This window comes from Penicillium atrosanguineum (genome assembly GCF_028827265.1).
Source record: "Penicillium atrosanguineum strain IBT 20685 chromosome Unknown utg000004l_segment0_segment0, whole genome shotgun sequence".
Taxonomy (NCBI): Eukaryota; Fungi; Ascomycota; class Eurotiomycetes; order Eurotiales; family Aspergillaceae; genus Penicillium; species Penicillium atrosanguineum.
This window is the reverse complement of record NW_026623136.1, coordinates 146,293-164,850: the sequence shown is the minus strand read 5'-3', so window position 1 is coordinate 164,850 and position 18,558 is coordinate 146,293. Positions and strand designations below refer to the sequence as shown.

At 50.7% G+C, this 18,558-nt stretch overlaps 11 protein-coding genes across 11 annotated transcripts; 5 read left to right on the top strand and 6 right to left on the bottom strand.

Annotated features, from left to right (window-relative positions):
- Positions 1 to 354: 354 nt before the first annotated feature.
- N7443_005368 (uncharacterized protein) lies at positions 355 to 1,356 on the bottom strand (the record flags this gene model as incomplete). Its single annotated transcript, XM_056885424.1, has 1 exon — positions 355 to 1,356. The coding sequence occupies one exon, from the start codon at positions 1,354 to 1,356 to the stop codon at positions 355 to 357; it is 1,002 nt and encodes a 333-aa protein (XP_056740872.1).
- A 605-nt stretch (positions 1,357 to 1,961) lies between these two features.
- N7443_005367 (anaphase promoting complex subunit 11) lies at positions 1,962 to 2,400 on the bottom strand (the record flags this gene model as incomplete). Its single annotated transcript, XM_056885423.1, has 4 exons — positions 1,962 to 1,990; positions 2,068 to 2,131; positions 2,179 to 2,210; positions 2,259 to 2,400. 4 exons carry the CDS (start codon positions 2,398 to 2,400, stop codon positions 1,962 to 1,964), a joined length of 267 nt encoding a protein of 88 aa, XP_056740871.1.
- A 133-nt stretch (positions 2,401 to 2,533) lies between these two features.
- N7443_005366 (sulfurtransferase) lies at positions 2,534 to 3,615 on the top strand (the record flags this gene model as incomplete). The annotated part of the gene is made up of 2 exons (XM_056885422.1): positions 2,534 to 3,492; positions 3,558 to 3,615. The coding sequence occupies 2 exons, from the start codon at positions 2,534 to 2,536 to the stop codon at positions 3,613 to 3,615; spliced, it is 1,017 nt and encodes a 338-aa protein (XP_056740870.1).
- A 431-nt stretch (positions 3,616 to 4,046) lies between these two features.
- N7443_005365 (uncharacterized protein) lies at positions 4,047 to 5,416 on the top strand (the record flags this gene model as incomplete). Its single annotated transcript, XM_056885421.1, has 2 exons — positions 4,047 to 4,167; positions 4,239 to 5,416. 2 exons carry the CDS (start codon positions 4,047 to 4,049, stop codon positions 5,414 to 5,416), a joined length of 1,299 nt encoding a protein of 432 aa, XP_056740869.1.
- Positions 5,417 to 6,056: 640 nt separating this feature from the next.
- On the top strand, positions 6,057 to 6,596 carry N7443_005364 (RPEL repeat-containing protein; the record flags this gene model as incomplete). The annotated part of the gene is made up of 3 exons (XM_056885420.1): positions 6,057 to 6,187; positions 6,244 to 6,344; positions 6,424 to 6,596. 3 exons carry the CDS (start codon positions 6,057 to 6,059, stop codon positions 6,594 to 6,596), a joined length of 405 nt encoding a protein of 134 aa, XP_056740868.1.
- A 473-nt stretch (positions 6,597 to 7,069) lies between these two features.
- Positions 7,070 to 7,297, top strand: N7443_005363 (uncharacterized protein; the record flags this gene model as incomplete). Its single annotated transcript, XM_056885419.1, has 2 exons — positions 7,070 to 7,234; positions 7,256 to 7,297. The coding sequence occupies 2 exons, from the start codon at positions 7,070 to 7,072 to the stop codon at positions 7,295 to 7,297; spliced, it is 207 nt and encodes a 68-aa protein (XP_056740867.1).
- Positions 7,298 to 7,710: 413 nt separating this feature from the next.
- On the top strand, positions 7,711 to 8,261 carry N7443_005362 (uncharacterized protein; the record flags this gene model as incomplete). The annotated part of the gene is made up of 2 exons (XM_056885418.1): positions 7,711 to 7,713; positions 7,767 to 8,261. The coding sequence occupies 2 exons, from the start codon at positions 7,711 to 7,713 to the stop codon at positions 8,259 to 8,261; spliced, it is 498 nt and encodes a 165-aa protein (XP_056740866.1).
- Positions 8,262 to 8,401: 140 nt separating this feature from the next.
- Positions 8,402 to 9,302, bottom strand: N7443_005361 (translin family protein; the record flags this gene model as incomplete). Its single annotated transcript, XM_056885417.1, has 2 exons — positions 8,402 to 9,047; positions 9,106 to 9,302. The coding sequence occupies 2 exons, from the start codon at positions 9,300 to 9,302 to the stop codon at positions 8,402 to 8,404; spliced, it is 843 nt and encodes a 280-aa protein (XP_056740865.1).
- A 264-nt stretch (positions 9,303 to 9,566) lies between these two features.
- N7443_005360 (zinc-dependent alcohol dehydrogenase) lies at positions 9,567 to 10,748 on the bottom strand (the record flags this gene model as incomplete). The annotated part of the gene is made up of 3 exons (XM_056885416.1): positions 9,567 to 9,751; positions 9,818 to 10,545; positions 10,603 to 10,748. The coding sequence occupies 3 exons, from the start codon at positions 10,746 to 10,748 to the stop codon at positions 9,567 to 9,569; spliced, it is 1,059 nt and encodes a 352-aa protein (XP_056740864.1).
- Positions 10,749 to 13,176: 2,428 nt separating this feature from the next.
- Positions 13,177 to 14,799, bottom strand: N7443_005359 (DUF895 domain membrane protein; the record flags this gene model as incomplete). The annotated part of the gene is made up of 3 exons (XM_056885415.1): positions 13,177 to 13,471; positions 13,524 to 14,470; positions 14,524 to 14,799. The coding sequence occupies 3 exons, from the start codon at positions 14,797 to 14,799 to the stop codon at positions 13,177 to 13,179; spliced, it is 1,518 nt and encodes a 505-aa protein (XP_056740863.1).
- A 955-nt stretch (positions 14,800 to 15,754) lies between these two features.
- Positions 15,755 to 18,384, bottom strand: N7443_005358 (beta-mannosidase; the record flags this gene model as incomplete). The annotated part of the gene is made up of 3 exons (XM_056885414.1): positions 15,755 to 17,207; positions 17,254 to 18,207; positions 18,263 to 18,384. The coding sequence occupies 3 exons, from the start codon at positions 18,382 to 18,384 to the stop codon at positions 15,755 to 15,757; spliced, it is 2,529 nt and encodes an 842-aa protein (XP_056740862.1).
- Between the last annotated feature and the right edge of the window lie 174 nt (positions 18,385 to 18,558).

The window sequence follows — 18,558 nt, the reverse complement described above, 5'->3', positions numbered from 1 at the left end:
TTTTGTTTGATTCTTTTCTGTGTCATTTGATACCCAATATCGCTAGTCTTTACCCCCTGCCGACCGGAGTTTCTGGTGGGGAAACATTGCGGAAACTCGTTCTCTTCTTTTTTCTTTTTTCTTGTGTTGGAGTGTTGGATCTGGTCTTTGGCGTTGGGATCGACATAATAGATATTTTATTCTTATGGCCTTTAGTCTTAATTGATTGCATCTCATCTGATACTGAAAGTTGAAAAATAGAAGTAAAGTTGACTGGTATCCCCATAAGAGTGTCACGTATGGACTAAACGCCATGCATCGAATCTCAGAATCGCGCTATATGTCAAGGAGCCACCAAGCAAACTTGGATAAATCTCAAGTGTCTTTCTCTTTCTCTTCCTCGTCTTCCTCTTCTTCCTCTTCATGTCCTTCATTCTCCTCATCCCCTTCCTCCTCTTCCTCCTTCATCCGCAGATCATCTTGGATATTCGCCACTTCAATAATCATCTGCAACTCCTGCATCCTCTTCGCAAACTGATCCATCATATCCTCCAACCTCTGCGTCCCTCTCTCCCGTTCAATCTCCCCCGCTAACCCTCCCGTCCCACGGATCTTCAACATCAACCCATGCCCCGCATCCCCGGGATTCCCATTCCCATTCTCGAAAGTTGGCGCAGCTACCATCTCGCTACTGAGTATTTGCCAACTAGGTGAGAAACTCTTGGCACTGGTTACACGGAACTGCGGGTTTGATCCTGATGATTTGCCTGGTGATGTAGATTTTGTCTTCTCACCAACCCCCGAATTTGGGTCAGGGACTGAATTAGGATTAGAATTTGGATTTGGATTTGGATTTGGATTGGAATTTGGATTTCCTGCTGCGGGGTTCAGGTCCGGGGTTGGGGTTGTGCTAGGCACTGGCTCGACGTTTAAAACGATGTAGTTCTCGCGGACGCCTGGAACAGGCGGGGGAAGGAGAGTTGATTCTTCGGATCCATCTGATTTGGGGCCGTCTTTGTGCACGGAGGGCGCTTCTAGACTGCGGAGTGCGGCTTCCGTTACGATATCTGTGTCGTCGTCTGAGAAGATGTAGTGCACTGTTGGGTGGTGGTAGTCTGTTGTATGGGCGTCTTCGACTAGGGTGAAGAATGGTTGGAATGAATTTCGTGCGGGTTGCGAGCTGGAGGTGACTGAGGGGGCTGAGTTTATGGGGTTGTCGTGTGGAGGTAAGGCGTGTACTTCCCCCGGATGCAGCTCTGAGGCTGTTGGGGCCTCCTCAGGTCCACCATACTGATTGTGAGACTGTGAGATGCCCTCGGACTTGTCGTGCAGGTCTCGGAGAGAGGATGTAGGCGAGAAGGGTGGGTTGGTCGACATCTCAGCTACATCGTTGGTGAAGTCAACCAGTTCAACGGTGATGTCGACCCCAGCTCTTATCGATAAGAGATTGCCACGTGATGCTGCTACATTGGGGAATAGTTTCGACAAAGAACCAAAGCCAACCGCTTATGTCTTTTTGGATCTGGCCGGTGGTGATAAAATTGAAGCGGCAGAACCTGGGTGACGTGATCAGAGATGGGTATTGAGCAATGTGGTAGTGCATACTCGCCATCGCTCCACAGTATCGACTAGAAGATTGTATACCCAACTTGGAAGTCTTTCCGATATCGTGGGCTTTATTGGGCTGGAGAGGGGTTGTAACCTTGTCATGGTGGTAATGATGGGGGAATCAACTAAAAAATTACAACAGTGAATCACAGGTGCTACCTAGGTCTCGAACTTATCGTAGGTTTAGTGCTGGAGAAATGTGTATTTCAATACTGAACAACGAAATGCTCTGGATATAGAAATAGACAAGAACAAATCGGAGTATGTCCGCCATAGACACCATTGTTGGCCCACAAAAATGCGCCTTTTGAGAAATACTGCAGGGGTATCCTTGAATCAACCCATTGAACGCCGGAATATGCAAGATTGGACTATCACTCCTCCGTCTGTTTCCACTCGAACTCTGAAAAACAAAAAAAAAAAAACACGATCGTTAGCAACGTTCATACAATCCATACAAATTAGATGTGGGTGTCATACTCTGGCGACACATCGGACACAGTCCCTTGGAAGATTCTTGTTGAATCCAGGTCATAAGACAATGCTGTCCACTGTTAGCTCCGAGCACTAGTCCGTAGGCGTCGGTCTCACCATATGAAACGAGTGGCCGCATTTGCCAAGTACTGTATATAATTAGTCCGTAGCTCTGGAATCGGAACGCATCAACTCACGGAGCGAACAGTCATCGCCGGGGAATTTGCAGGTTGGACAGGTGCCGTCGAACTGAACGCGACAGATACCACAGACTTCATCCTCGGGCATGTCCCAGTGCCAGGTAGCGATGGCGCTCCATTCTTTCAGCGTGACCTTCATGTTGTCGTATTGAAGGAAAAGGTGGAAAGTGGAAGGTGCGCGGTAACTGATAAGCCCTTTGTTTATCGTTTATCACATGAGCTTCTCCGCACCCTCCACAGCTGCGTCTCTTGCACCATATCTTGCTGCGAACATGGCTTCCATGGCTTTTCGCTCTGTAGCTTCGCCTACTCGAGTGTTCCGTGCCAACATGTCCAAGTTTCCCGGCCACCGCAATATCTCCTTCTCCTCGTACTTGGTGACCCCGAACCAGCTCAGTGAGGCTCTCAAGAAGAACTCTCCGAGCAAGATCTCCACTTCGCCCCGAGTGATTCCCCTCTGTGCAGCTTGGTTCATGCCCAATGACCCCGAAGGTCGTACGGGAATTGATTCTTTCCGCAAGTCTCGTATCCCCCAGTCTCGCTTCTTCGACATTGATGCCGTTAAGGATCATGACTCGCCTTATCCGCACATGCTGCCCACCTGCGAAACATTTGCAGAGGCCATGAGTGATTTGGGTATTCGTCGCGACGACGAAATTGTGGTTTACGATACTGCCGAGCTGGGTATCTTCAGCGCTCCGCGCGTGGGCTGGACCCTGCGCGTATTCGGCCACCCCAACGTGCACATTCTCAACAACTATCGTCTTTGGGTGAAGGAAGGTCTTCCGACTGAGAGTGGTGAACCGGCTTCTATCGAAAAGTCCAAGTATCCCGTCCCCACCTACGACTCGAAATTGGTGATTTCCTTCCGTGAGATGAAGGAGCTCGCGCTGGACTATGGAAAGGAGGGCACCGAAGAGATCGAGATCCTGGATGCGCGTTCATACGGTCGCTGGGCTGGTACTGATCCTGAACCCCGGCCTGGTCTTTCGTCGGGCCATTTGCCGGGCTCCAAGAGCATGCCATTCCAGGAATTGCTCGACCCGGAGACAAAGACATATCGCTCCCCGGAGGAACTGCGCAAGTTATTTGAGGATCGGGAGATCAACCCGGAGCTCTCGATTATCAGCTCCTGCGGTACTGGCGTGACTGCGAGTATCATTGAGACGGCCTTGGGTGAGGCGGAGTATGGAAGCCCGAACCTGCGTCGGGTATACGACGGCAGCTGGACGTGAGTGTTATCTATTTGAGATCATCCAATACCTGGACGATTATCTCTAACTAACTATTCGCTAGTGAGTGGGCACAGCGGGTCAAGCAGTCGGATGGTCTTATCAAGAAGGTGAAGCAATAGGGAATGCAGAGTTGGATACCCAATATCGCGATAGCAGGCAGATCGACAGCACTTTTCTCTTCCCTCATTTGTCTTATGTCTCTCTTAGCTAGATACATATAGATGCATCTGTATATCTCATGTCTCCTCTCTCACTTTCTGTTCGTACCTGACGAGGCCAGGGTACCCGCTTAGTCAGACCCTAGAACGACTTCAATTTCGACATCCAACTTTGTACTCTGTGCGCAACCAAGATGCTGATGTTATTGTATTGTTCCCTGGCTTTTCACTGTGAGTGCTCCGCGTTATACCGGGCGCCCGCCCGCCCCCACATTCCCGTCAAACCTCCTTCGCTCCCTGCTGACCTCCCCTCTCCAGCGGTTCACACATCATCCCCGGTCTAGGGCATTCAGGCCCTCCGACTTCCTCTGCGGGACACTCATTTACTCGCCATGTCACTCGGACGTAAAACCTTTCACTGCGCCGTGGACGAAACGGCTCTGACCACCAATATCAGCGAAATCAAGAAATGGACCACCAGCGGGGCCATCGACCTCATTGTCCCTCTTTACAGTAGGTGCACACCTGGGCAAAGAGCGAAAGACCTTCTCTCCGTGTCGTCACTCTAACCCTCTCTTTCCCAGCTCTTGAACGCCTCCATGCCTTGAAGAGGGCGGGGTCACAAATCGCTATCAATGCCCGCGAGGCCGTTCGCTTCCTCGACCGCGTCACCTCTGGAAAAGATCACATCGTCGCCGACCGTGTCGCCCTCCAGGGCCCGATGGAACAGTACGAGCGTTGGGAGGATGCCGAGAAATTCTTTCTGCCAGAATTCGAAGAGGAGCCCGAGGTGCTCGACGAGACCGCTTCTCCCGATTCCGCGACCGAATCTCCCAATCACCAAGCCTCCGAATCAGATGATCTGTCGCAGATGCTGCTGAGCAAATTGAATTTCAAGAAGGAAACCGAAGCCGCTTCTGTCACCTCCGCGGGCTCTCCCAGCGGGCCCAGATCGCGCACGTCCTCCCGCAGTTCGCGCACCAGCCCTGAATGCGCCCAGCATGAGAACGGCAGTACCGGCAAGACTGAGAAGAAGGGACACCAACGTACTTCCTCTGCGTCTACTATTCCTGTGGTTCCGCTGGTGCTGCGCCCGTTGCTGAGTGCGCTGCTGTGGCGGCTGCACAGCGGCCCGGATGCGGAGAATTCTGCCAAAAGCTGTATTCTGGTGACCAACGATCGTGCGACCCAGGTATGGGCTCAGAAGTTCGGTATCGGCGTGAAGAATATCGTTCAGCTGCGTACTGCGATTCAATACGAAGAGCGCGAATACAAGAACCGCTGTAAATACGTTGAGAAGACTCAGACTCAGACCCAGGCTACCGAGCCCAAGACTCTGCTGTCCTACGAGGATGATAGTGATGAGGATGAGCTAGTCTTTGTTCCCCGCGGCCGTGGCAGCGGAGGTGGAAACAGCAAGGGCTCTTCTCGTGGTGCACGGGGTGGATCCTCTCGCAAGACCGCTGCTCCGAAGGCTACGAAGGCTTCAAAGGCTCCCAAAGCTACCAAGGCTATCCCAGTGACTCCCGAGACCAAGGCCCAGTCCCCGATTGACGTCCCCACGCAGCCCATCGATCCGAATTCCTTCAGCCGCACCCTCGGCGCGAACAAGAACCCTACGGTTGATTTGAGTTCGCAGCAGGGCGCTACTCGCGGTATGTCCTCGGCCTCGCGTCGCTCGGCTACTTCTCGTCGTGGAGGGTCTACTCGTGGTGCGTCGCGCGGCAGCGGCCGAGGACGAGGCAAGCTCTGGGTTCCTTGAAGCCGCGTGTAGGTCTGCTAGCACCGTCTAAGGACGTGGTGCTTGGCAGACCAGTGTGACTCCATGCATCCCGAACCCGGGTTTGTCTCTTTTCCTTCTTCAGGACGAGCATCGCACGAGGGAAAGTGCTGCGACAGGGTGTTTCCTCTCTCTCCCCTTACCCCGACCCACCTGAACCCCCGGCATCAACCCCAGACCGCGGCTGACCGATTCCCGGCGATGAATCCATCACGATTCCATTCGATCGCGGCTGGTGGTTACTCTTACTCTACCTCGGGCTACCTAAGGTACCTGGACAAAGTAGATGCCCTGGGAACCCGTGAGAAGTTGCTTTTGGCGCGACCCCGTGTATGGTAGATTTCTAATCTACTAAACTCATCTGACTATATTTGATTGCATGTAAATGAAGTAAATGTAAAACACAAGTCGATGTGAAACACGAGTCGATGTCAAGTGTTTCGGGTTTCCCCGCGTGACGTCCCGTGGGACGTCATTTGACTTTCATGTAACTGAACTTAACCTCTGAACTTCCTCCACTGCAGAATTACAGAACTACAGACCTAGAGAACTACACAGCTCAAACACTACCCACTTCATTCCTTCAACCCAATTTTCAACTTTGAAACCCCAAACTTTCACCATGGCCGTCGACGAAAGCCCCATCGCCGCCCAGCCCGAGCGCCGCAACTCGCTGGAGAAGCACCTCCAGACCCGCCCAGACGTGCAGGACCTCAAAGACCGCAACATCCTACTCGACACGAACGTCGCTCCGTACGTTCCATAGTTCTCCAGCTCGTCCATCTACCGTTTCGAACTAACCCCCGCAGTGGCATCCAAGCCGCCCGCCAGGAACTCGCCCGCCAACGAGCTACCGACGACCTGAAGAACAAGCTGGACAAGCGGCCCGAGCGTGACGAGCTAATTGAGCGTTAGTCTCCTAAACCTCCCATTTCTACACCGCTACCTCTACATCTTCCAAGTGCTGGGCCCAAGCTAACACCCTCAAGGCAACATCCTCCCCGCAACAAACGCTGCCCCAGCCATTCAAGCTCAAGCCCGCGACCTCGAACGCCACATGCTGGCCGATAACCTCGAACACAAGATCCAGAACCGGCCCGAGCCTGATGAGCTGATTTCACAGGGTATCTTGTCCGAGGGCGAGGACCCCCGCTCTGCTTGATTGTGACCGAATGCCAAGGCGGGTCTTTCAAGGGCCTTTGCCTTGACTACGACCGATTTGACTCGAATGAGATAATGAAGGCGTTCTGCTGCGTTGCTTACTGATATTGATATCGATATTCATAGTCACTCGTTAGTTTTGATTTTTGATTTTGGGCCAATGCGGGGTGGTGATGTCACTGTGACGCTTTGTTTGTTAGTATGTCTAGGAAGCGGATGCTTTCAGAACCTTTTACTAGACTCCGTGTATCTGAGGGTAGATCGTAATTGGTAAAGTATTGTACATTGTACATTGTATATTGTAGATGATAGAAGGTAGGTAAGGTGAAGTTGATCTACGTGGGGGTTTTCCCCGCAAGATAAGACTATCGGGATAGGTCACCCTGTTCAAGTCTTATTGAAGATGTCGATTTTGACAATCATTGTGCAGGAGGACATCACCTACAAATTGGAAACAATAGACCATCTTTCCACATGCGAACTTCACGGGAAGTTTGGAGAACAGAGCCAGAGGCCGTTGTCCGCGTCGAACATCCATTACCAGGTAACCTATCTGCCCACGTCTTTGTTCTTGGCTGGCTTGGTATACGAAGAGATAAAATTGTATTTGCCGACAAGAATGACCTTGGTGACTATGTAGTAAGTTTTCAATTCATACAGCACACCGTGATTCTCGTCAAACCTCCAGCCACCGGAGGATAGATTTTCTAATGAGCTGATGTACCTTCCGCCGCATCTCTGGACACTCGCTTGTAGTATTCGGGAGATTCCTAGCCAGAGAACTTGAATTGAATCGTTTTTCCCCATCTGCGGATCGCGTTAGCATGAAGCATGTTGAGGTCTTTGTCAAATTACATCCCGAGTGGGACTCTGACCCTGTGTTAGAAGAAGTCTATGTTGAAGGAGAAAAGAGTACAGTACTAAGTTCCAAACTGTTTCTTGAAAATCGGTAGAATTGCAGATGCGACATTAGTTATAGATGTCGTCAAAACGGGATCGGCCCGGGAGACCAAACCGCTTTTCCCGAGCTCGGCAATTTACGCGCCCGAGCCTCAACATCAAACTGAAAGCTAAGCTCGTGTACCCGATGCACTAAACCACAAGAGACATACAAAATGGTAAAACACCCCTCTCATCCCAAATTATAAATAATAAATAACACCATCTCCAGTCGAGACCAAACGCCGGCGCCCTAGCCGTCTCCCTCTTCCTCACCACAGCCGCGATCGCGTACGCGCGAACAGGAACAATCCAACAATCCCTCGAATCCCTCCCCACAAACACTTCTCTAGTAATCGCCATATTCTCCTTCTTGGGTGGCGCCCTAGAATCCATACGCTCTAAGTCCCCCGCCGCAATTCTCCTCGGCCACGTCTTTAGCGCTGTCTACATCGTTAGCTTTGCGCGCCTGCGCGCGGGGGAGTCCTCTGGTGCTGAGATCGGACTCCTAGGATCTTTTGCTTTGGCTGGTATTCCGATTCTGACGGACGCAGGCTGGAATTTAGTTCCTAGGGAACTGGGATACGTTGGAGGGTATGGGGTTGCGGTTTTTGCGAATGCTTATGGGGGTGTTGGGTTGGCTGTGACGTTACTTTTTTCGCTGGTGCTTTTGGCTTTTAAGGATGAGATTAGGCAGATACAGAACCGGGTGGATGAGCAGATTTGAGAAGTGGAAAATTGACTTGTATATATGTGACTATAATGTCCCATCTGTAAAATCTTTTGGCCTGATTATATGGCGTCGGTATCAGCCTTTTCCCTGTTACGCCTAGCAAGGCATTTAGGTTATTTTGCATTGACATCAGCTCAGTGAGTCTCGACCTCCATTGGTGCCGACAGATCCGGCGTCCATCCACTCGGACGCTCGCTGCCACGGACCAGGATTCCATACGCCGCCCGCTCTACCTTCTCCACACTGTTTTGCATGACTTCGACCTTCTTGTGAAGATCACGCAGCATGTGATACTTCCGCGGAACACTAAGCGCCTCGAATCGCGCCCGCATGGCTCGGAGATCCACCACGATACCAGCTTGTTCAGGTGAGAGACTTGGCGCTTGCGGCTCTGCCGAGTCCTGTGTCTCTTGTGTGGCAGTCGCGTTGCCCGAGCTCAGCTGCAGAACTGCGAAGCGCATCATTTCACCGGTCAAGTCAAAGAGTCCCATCACGTAGTCTTCTTCCGTCACCATGATTCCGGCTGGTACCCGTGTCGTCACTTCGGCGTGTGTGATCAGTGTCTGTGTGCGGAGGTAGTGATCGAATGAAATCGCTTCGATGAACTCTTGGATTGCGCCACCAATTTGGCGCTGGTAGCGCCAGGAGTTGATTCCTGCGACATCGGAGACAATCGAGGTGAAGAGCTTGTCGATGGTGTCGAGGCGGGTTTGGTTTTCTTGGGCGATTTTGGGTGGGATGGGTTGGTTGATGGCGCGGACTCGTTGGAGGGCGAAGATACTGCGTTGAAAGATGATCAGGATCTGTCGCATTGCATGGAGGTTCTGCGGAAGCTTACTTCTTCTTGCTGAGCGCGGTGATGTCTCGGCTCACTTTGATGATCCGCTCGCGGCGGTCATGATGCTCGTCCAGCTCGTTGCGGAAGTTCTCAAAAATGGATTGGAAGATGCCCACAGGCTCGGTAGAAGTCATGCTGGCATCGGACTTGGTATGCAGACCGAGAGGCTGGCCTTCCCAGGATCGTTTGGTGCCCATCGAGGAGTTGGAGGTGGAGGGTTTGCACCGATAAGATAACATGGATTTATGACGATCAAACCTCAGCTATAGTCATTGGCCTCTCACTGATGCAACTTATGAAAATAACTATGGTTGATTCTAAATATGCCTTATTTCACACAAAGGTAGACTCGGGAGAATCCCATACTTCTAAAATAAACCCCCAGTCAACAGATATGCACCACCATACCCCCGCCTCTTCAGCAACGCCCAGCTTTAGCGTTTCACTATTCTTTCAATTACCTAATTAGGGATTCTCACGACCGCTCTTCCAATAATAGCATCATCCATAATCTTATTGATCAGATTGGGAGCTTCTTCAAAGTCAAATACCTCAATAGCTGGCGTGATCACTCCCTCGAGGGCGAGTTGCAACAGCTCCGCCATCTGCTCCTCTGTACCGACCGAAGACCCTTTGATGGTGAGCGCTATAGAGAGTCAGCGTTTTTATCTTTAAAGGTCTTGTGACAATCCGTGGTATTGAAAAAACATACCTCGAGCAGCACACAAAGTCGCAGAAATCGGCAGCTCTATATCATTGCGCGGAAGACCAACGCAAATGATATGGCCCATGTTCCTGACCAGCGTTGAGGCGGTCTTGAATGCCTCTTTCGTCCCAGGTACGACGACTGTTGCATGTGCGCCCTCCCCAGTCAACTCGAGGACTCGTGCCACGACATCTTCCGTCTTGAAGTCGATGAAAACTTCAGCACCAGACTCTAGGCTGAGCTTTCTCTTAGCATCGCCACTATCAACTGCAATGACCCGGAGTTTCTTAACTCGGGCTGCTAACTGCACTCCGATATGACCAAGACCACCACCAGACCCGGAGATCACGACCCAGTCGCCGGGTTGGAGCTCGTTGTCGAGATGGCCCAGTGCACCTGCCATGGTTAGACCGGCGCAAAGTAGTGGTGCTGCGACTTCATCGGAGACTCCTTCTGGAATCATAGAAATAAATTTGGCATCAGCGACTGCGTATTGCTGTAGTGTGCCTGGAACATGGCGGCTGGTGTTGAGCTGCTTCGCACAGTTGTTGGCAAAGCCCCGTTGACAGACGGAGCATTCGGTGCAAGCGTTGTAGAGCCATTTGATTCCGACGCGCTTCCCTAATAGAGAAGCAGAGACATTATCGCCTGTTTGGACGACGGTGCCGATGCCTTCGTGTCCGATGATGGAGTTATACGCACCCCAGGCCAGGACAGCGCGGACTTCTGAGTGGCTTCGATTTGAAATGCACGTTAAGGATGAACAAACAAGACGCGAGTTGGAGTCTCACCATATACCAGTGCAGTGCAACTTGACGAGAATCTCGTCGGGGCCAGGATTCCCCACGGGGATGTCATGTTGAAGGACAACTTTATAACTCTCACCGGGGTTCTGCACGACGGCCGCTTGCTGGGAATGAGGAATAAGTTGTGACATTATTTCCTCCTTATCGAGTGAAATATACGATCACTGTAAGCAGCGATCTGAGTGATGCCAGAATTTATGGTCTCGCTAGTTGATGATTGCCGAACTAGCTACCCGAAACGCGGAGTTGGCCCAGTCTTAACCGTGGCCCCGGCTACGGGCTTGGGCCAAAACTCATTATCGATCGAGGAGTGCATTGGGATTAGGTGGAAGCTCGGCATGATCTTGGAGACTTCTGTTGTGATTATGTGATACGAGGGAAAGTTTTAATGTTTTAGTTTAGCTAGCTAGTGTCAGGTCATTAAAGACCTGCTGTGATTATGGAAAAAGCATGGAGTAGTAGACAAATCCTCGATGAAGACGTATTTGGATCCTATATTTCCGGAGAAGAGCGAAATCGCAGATCCCTAGATATCAATTGAGGTTGACTATTCTGCCGAAAAAAAGATCGAGATGGAAGAGAGATCTAGCTTCCGGCCAGGTTGCTTTGCAGATGAGAGATGACTTGAGAATAACTGGACACGGCATGGTTCCTTAGACTTTCTGTCGTATACTAGGACTCTGGATCGAGGAAATGAGAGAGATGGGAAAATTAGGAAGATTGGGAAGAAAATGAGAAAAGGAGAAAAGGAGGAAATAGGACGAAACCACAGGTATAGTCTATGTACGTGTTCCAGCTAGCCGGGACCGTCAGCTGGAACCCGGCACGGTGCTCAGGGTAGTGGGGTCAGGCTAACAGGTCTTGGCGAACTGGCGTTGGGCTTCCAAAATGGAACACTCGTGTTTCTGCGGACATGAGGCGAAAGAGTGGAGTGGAATGGAATTTGTGGCGTTTTTGTGGTGACCAGGTTGGCTATCCGAGGTTGTGCTATTGCGTTCTCACCTTCACCCAGATGAAATGATCTATCTCTCGAGACTCAATCGGCTTCTTTGAAAAAGTTATAAGCACTCGACTGATTTCCAGCTGAAGTATCCGGCAATTTACCCTCAACTTGCTTTCTGCTACTTGAATACTCCATCGCATTGATTGCAGCCGTTTCAGAATGACTTGGCCTCCAGACGGAACCTATCCAGAAAGCTCGAGTATGCTAGGAGAAGACGGTTACTTTGTTTAGGATCCTATTGACCCAATTCTAGGGATCACTAAACATGCAAAACCGGATTCATCTGCAACCCCAATATGTGACTCCTCATTTCAGCATCCCACATCCCACGAAGCCCCAGCTGTACAACCAGGCCAGATAGACATTGGCAAGATCGGCAGATATACTACTGAGGCTTCTGAGCCCAAGTGTCGGCATAGATGGATTGATCATGGATCTTCGCCTATCAGCCCTAGCTACCAATCGCGGGTATCTCCCTCGACAGAAAAGAGCAACGAAGACTCCCCAGACAGGAGAAAACACCACATCTGGCATCTTCAAGGTACCAAGTAAGTCTTATCCAGTACACTCATTTATGCATGGCAGTGAAGTCCAGTCTTATTAACATGTTGTGATCTGCTACCTTAGTGATGCTACTCGTTCTTTACGATGCGGATGGGTAGATTGCAGATACAAAAGCTCCTTCTCCAACAAAGGGTCTCTCATGCGACATATTGATACGCAGCATGTTGCACCACACTCGTTAAAGTGCCCAAAGGAATGCAAAAATATAAACTGAGACAGCATTTGCGAGGGGTGCATTGGGATATAACTTAGAATCATATTTGCCGAAGACCTGCCAGAAAGAAAAGGAATGTTTATTTGGGCGATCTATATCTGCTTACATCCATCATTCCAATGTTGCACTTCATGGCTTGACTGGAAAGGAAGACTGGCCCATATTCGCTTCATGATTCTGCGCTTTTAATTGACTTACACTTTACAATACGGTAGCCTGGGTAGACCCCGGGTAGCTTGCTCTGTTTAGGATTTAAAGTTATTGTTCCTTCTAATAACATGATAATCTTATCAAAGACCCTGAAAATTCTGTCTGTTAGATAGAAAATGGCTCGTTCTCCTAGTCGGACGGTACCGCCTTCAGAATCGCGCTTGTTCTCGTTGAGACAAATCTAAGAGTATGGGTGTTGGTGTCGCCCCAATTAGTTCCCGATTGGGCTCTTCTTCTTTTAAGTCCAGAACGTGCTTTTCTTCAGTATTTGATATATACAAGACACAGACAATTGTCAGCCGGTAGATCAACCGTAAATTATTTATCAGGATGGGACCGATTAGAAATATGTAATTCAGATCAAAATTTGCCTTAGATCCAATCTTGACCTGCTGAAGCACCACGAAAATTCAAGCATCATAGCAACCCAGACAGCCCCAAGGCAAAAAAGATCCATGCCGTTGATGTTCAAGCTGATCCCAGTGAACGAACCCGCGTCCCCATCCCGACAATCATTATCAACATGAAAGATGGTATATCATAAAGAAGCAAATCTCTCCAATTTAACCTAAACACCCCGCTTTTCAGGGTGATCAGCAGGCAGAACATCCGCAATAGTCTCATCAGTACCCGCCAGGTCCTCTTCAACATCAACATGGTCGCGGATCTTCAGGAAGATAACCGGAGCAGCAATGACGAGGGATACAGCGAGGAGAACCCAGTTGCTGATGAATTCCCTCTCAAAGGAGAGTTTGCGAGCGTCGAGGTTGTTGACGATGGCTGCACCGCAGGATTGAATGCCCTTGTAGAAACCGACATAGTTGGCAGAGCGACGGCCCGAGTTGGAGAGGGCGCCCATGAACCTAATTGAAGTTAATACCATGCAAGGTCAAAGATAAAGATGAAGGAACGTACCAATAGATACTAGCCTGCCAGGCGGCATCGTAGAATCCGTAGAAAATGTACAGGAACATCGGACCGACGTAGCCGGAGTCAGACCAGTCGAAGGCCTTCCATTCAGGGTTGAGTTTAATGTTGACAGTCTCACGAGTATATCTCTTCTCGAAAGCATAACCGCCACCCCAAATCGCAAAGGTGAGCACGAAAAGAACGCCCCAGGTAACCTTAGCGCGGAAGGAACGGCTAACACCTTGGACATCAAGGAAGAATCCCCAGATAGCAGCAGCGACAATCTGAGCTAGCCAGTAAAGAAGACTGTTCAGTGACTTGGTGCGGGTATCGAAGTAAGCTCCGTTCATGGCGTTCTGCTGGTAGACGTAGAACCAGTTGGAAACGAAGAACATTGGGAAGAGCAAGATGACAAAGGGCTCGAATCGGAGGGTTTCCCACAAACCGATGAGCTCGGATTGCCAGCTAGGGTTCTTCATGAGAATGACACGGCTGCCATCTTCACGGACGATATCACCGGCGTTGCAAAGGAACATGGCTAGGAAGGCTCCGAGGGCCATCAGGACAATGAAGCCGATATAGGTACCGTCAGAGACTGTTGCGTTTGTCTTGATGTTGATGTTCTGGCCGAGAGGAATCAAGCTACCGATAACAGCACCCATGTTGAAGATTCCCCAGAAGATCGCAAAGTACTTGCCCTTTTGCTTTTCGTTGGGGTAGGAAATCATAATCGTGCCCTGGGCGGTCCAGAGAAGACCGGCGCAGACACCAAGCCAAGCACCGGCGAAAAGGTTGAATCCAGGGACGTTGTCGTGGACCGAGACCAGCAGACTAATTGCATATAGACAATATCCCGTGCCACCGAAGGCCAAGGTCCATTTCACACCGAGCTTATTGACGAAGGTTCCTCCGAAGATACCGAAGACTGCGAATGCACTGTATAGAGCGGTGTTCTAAATGATGTCAGCTTCTGTGTGACCCTTGATATACAATGAGGGGTCTTCACCATGTTATCGGCCAGTGTGGCATCGGTCTTTCCACCACCTCCCAGTCCACCAAGCGCGTTGAACATTCCAGGACACATGAAACAGACAAATGCGACCATCAGAAGCTGCACCTTAGGCGACGCATACCAGGGGACATTCAGTCCGAAGATACGGCGTTGTCTGTACTTCCATCCGGTGGGCAAAGCGGGGGCGTCGAAGTTGCCATTGCCATTGTCGTACTCGACCGGAGCGACATGCTCATCGGTGGTTCTAGCGGTCTCTTTATCGGTAGACATGGTGATTAGGAAACTAGACTTAGACAGGCTCCGCTGCTAGGAACTAGAAGATTGAAAAAGTGAGGGGGAAGACAAAGATTTTATTCTATTCTCAGCCGCTAGCAGGGGTGTCAGCTCGAAGCTGCGACCGCGAGTGAAACCTGATCGTTCGACTGTACCATCGGGATGGCAGCCAAGCTAGCGCGATTGAATATCATCCAATAAGATAGTTAGTATTTCAGCCATTTAGAGGTAGAACCCGCTAGTGGCTTGATAAGGGGACACGTTAGATATTTAGATAGGGGTCGTGCGAAAGTACCCCCCTCGTGACTGCTCATCAACATAGGCTTAGTGCGAGCGGGGGGGGGACCCGCTTGTGATTCATCCCTAAGGTACATAGGTGATGCTACCAACTCCAGAAGTCCTCAAGTAAGGGACGGTACGCCTAAGAAGGTTTTGAGGGGAAGGTGACACGATTCCGCCCGAGATTAGTCTAGAAACATTCCAAGTGCTCTAGGAAGATAGTTGGCCTTACCGGTCCAAGATAAGACATTGCCACGAGCAGACCCTAAAATTAGACCAAACAGAGCACAACAGACATATCAGACAGCTTTGCAGGGTACAATCAAATGCAAAAGTTGGAGTCACAACTAATGCTACCTTAGCATGACACTGGCAGGATACAGGGGCACCCTGTCATTACACATCAGCGAATACGGGGGCCAGTCGGCGCTAAAAGGCTGGCCGAGGCGACGCTTATCTGCACAAGATGTAACATCCACTTCGATACTGTCTGAAGGTGCGTGCGCCACAAAGTTTACTAGGAGACTAACCTCTATGAAGCTCAGACGTGGGGTTTGTCTCTCCAGATTACCGGATCGCATCCTGGGGTCACATTCACTCTCTACCAGCAATATAAGCGATGGGAACTGTCAATCCTCGTGATAAGCTTTTGACCTTTGCTATGCCTAACTTCTCACTCCAACACGCCACAGGCTTCTTGTCCCAAGTAACGGTACTTTAACGATCTGTTCCCTAAGCCAGTGACAGTTACAGTTTGCTCATCGCCCGGCACGATATCCATCGCATTATCACTGATTCGAACGCCCTCCTGCTCTTCGATAACCAGGGCCTTGACCGGCTTCTGTGTGCTAATCGCAACACATGCTTGATCCAAGTCGCGGTGCACCTGAATTTCGAGGCCCCGGTTTGATAGATCGAGGTACTTCAACGGCTGCGGCCAGTCCACATCGCGCGCAACGATCTTGTTCTCCACCCACAACCGCGCGGCAAGGACGTGTGGTTCGTCGGTTGTGTGGTCGATCGACCCCGTTATCACATCCGTAGTCCCGTTAGCTTGGATCGTGACATCGCGTACAATCGGGGATCGGATGTCGCGTCCCGTGTCAACAGATAAGAACCGTAGCTCGATGCTGCCCTGTAGGGTGTGTGGCTTGCTGCTCACTACCCAGAGCTCATACTTGCTAGCTTGTGGGGGTTGGGCGTGGGCTACACTCCAATCATGATGCTCGCGTCGGACGCCGATTGCGATCGGGTTGAGGACTCGCTTTACGGCGTAGTAGGCTGGCTTGGGATTCAGGAAGTAGTCCACGATAGCCCAGGAGATGGTCGGCCAGCAGTCGTTGAGTTGCCATAGTAGTGCTCCACCGCAGTGTCGCTCGTCTCCCCACTGGCGACGCCAGCCTCGATAACCGAACATCATTGTTTCCGCTTGCACGACCTGCGTGAGATAGATGTATGTTTCGAGGTCCGTGGCGGTCCGTAGATTTTCCACCATGTAAGTTGCCAGTCGTCTCTCATGGCCGTCGGCCTTGTTGTGGAAGTCCATCACCTGAGACTGTGGAAACATGTCTGCTGGGTTCTCGACAAAGTGCTCGATTGTTGACAGGTGAGGGAAGGCCTCCATGCCAAACTCACTGTTAAAACGTCCGCCCAGAGTGTCGAATATTTGATATTTCTCCTGCGTGCCGTGCCAAACATTCCATTGGTGCATATCTCCAACAGTCGGGTCAGAAGAGATCTTTCCATCACCCCACGGGCTCCCCGGATGATAAAAAGTCCCAGGGGCATGCTCAGCGACAACCTCCGGTAGCAGCTTCTCGTAGATGTAGCGTGCCGGGAAGTCTGTCTTCAGCCAGCTCTCAGGGTCCTTGTCCTCGAAGTTGTAGGTCAGTCCCTCGGATTCCTGCACCTGATAGTCCTCATTATTACCGACCCAGATCACAATTGACGGATGGTGTCGGAGGCGTTGGACGTTGAATACTGTCTCTTGTTGTATTGATTCGAGGATCTGAGGCGAGGTTGGATAGTTGCCGCAGCCAAACATGAAGTCCTGCCAGACCATCACACCAAGCTCATCGCAGGCGTTATAGAAAGAGTCGTCTTCGTAGATTCCACCACCCCAGACACTGCGTAAAGTCAGCCTTATTCCACAAGTCGGTATTTCCTCCTTACCGAATCATGATCTGCCGGCCTTCCACCATCAGCTCAATCCATTTACGGTACCGCGCTGCATTGATACTTGGCAGTAGACTGTCAGCGGGAATCCAGCATGATCCACCACAGAAAATATCCATGCCGTTGATTCGGAAGAAAAATGATTTGCCATGTTTGTCCGGCTGCTGGATGATTTCTGCCGTTCTGATACCAATTCTCTTGCTCATTTGATCGACCGATTCGCCATTACGCAGAAGTGTAACAGAAACCTCGTATAAAGTTTGCTCGCCATATCCATGGGGCCACCAGAGCTCGGGGCGGTTCAGACGGAATGTGACTGCAGCATTCTGGTCTGTCGAGACGGGAACGTCCTGGTGTGCAATTTCAGTTCCTTTCAGATTCAACGAAAATCGAGCTCGGTAGTCCCCAGTAGCCACTGTGTCGACCTTAGCGACAGCGGTAACCTCGGCAGTCTGATGCTCCACAGCCAGTTGAGTCTGTGGCCAAAGGTCAACAACTCGAGCAGAGTATACTTCCAATCGCACAGCACGCCAAATGCCCGCAGTCATCAAGACCGGCCCCCAGTCCCAACCCCAGTGGTATTGAGCTTTTCGTACTGCTAGGCGAGATGGATCACCGTTGAAGCCCACCCACTTGTGATTCAGGTCTTGGTTTCGAATTTCACGAGCTTTAAGCAGGGCACAGTCAAACTCAATTTCTAAAGTGTGCTCGCCCTCGGCTTCTAAGGCCTTGGTGAGATTGATCCGGTGACCGACGAACATATTGTCGCTTTTTAGAATCGTCTGACCATCTAATTTGACCGTAGCGAATGTATCGAGGCCATCGAGAACTAGGTCAATTGCCGAGCCTTCGGGGACATTCGGTCTTTGGAATGTGTTTTTGTAAACCCATGCCTTTTCGTTAACCCAGCGGGCTTTTAGTTCATTGAACCCGATGAACGGGTCTTCTAGTCTGCTTCGATGTTAGGTCTATTCAGTTTAGCTGAGTTATGAGTTCAAATACATACTTCTGGTTTGCGATGAGATCCTGTTGCACCACGGAGGGAACAGCCGGGACAGGCATCCATTCTTCGGCATCGCGGTCCCTGAAGGTCCACCCAGTAGATAGCAACTGCTTGAAGAGCTCCATTATGGCAGGGTTGAGTGAATTGCTACAGCTCCCGCGAAAGGGCTACTTATACGATAGAAGGAAACAGTTTATCGATAAGCTTCCCCACGCGCCTTCCCCTTTGGGCACGGAGGGCGATAATCACGTGATTCAGAATCCTCGGAATCAGGCCATTACTGGGACTCGATGGGGTAT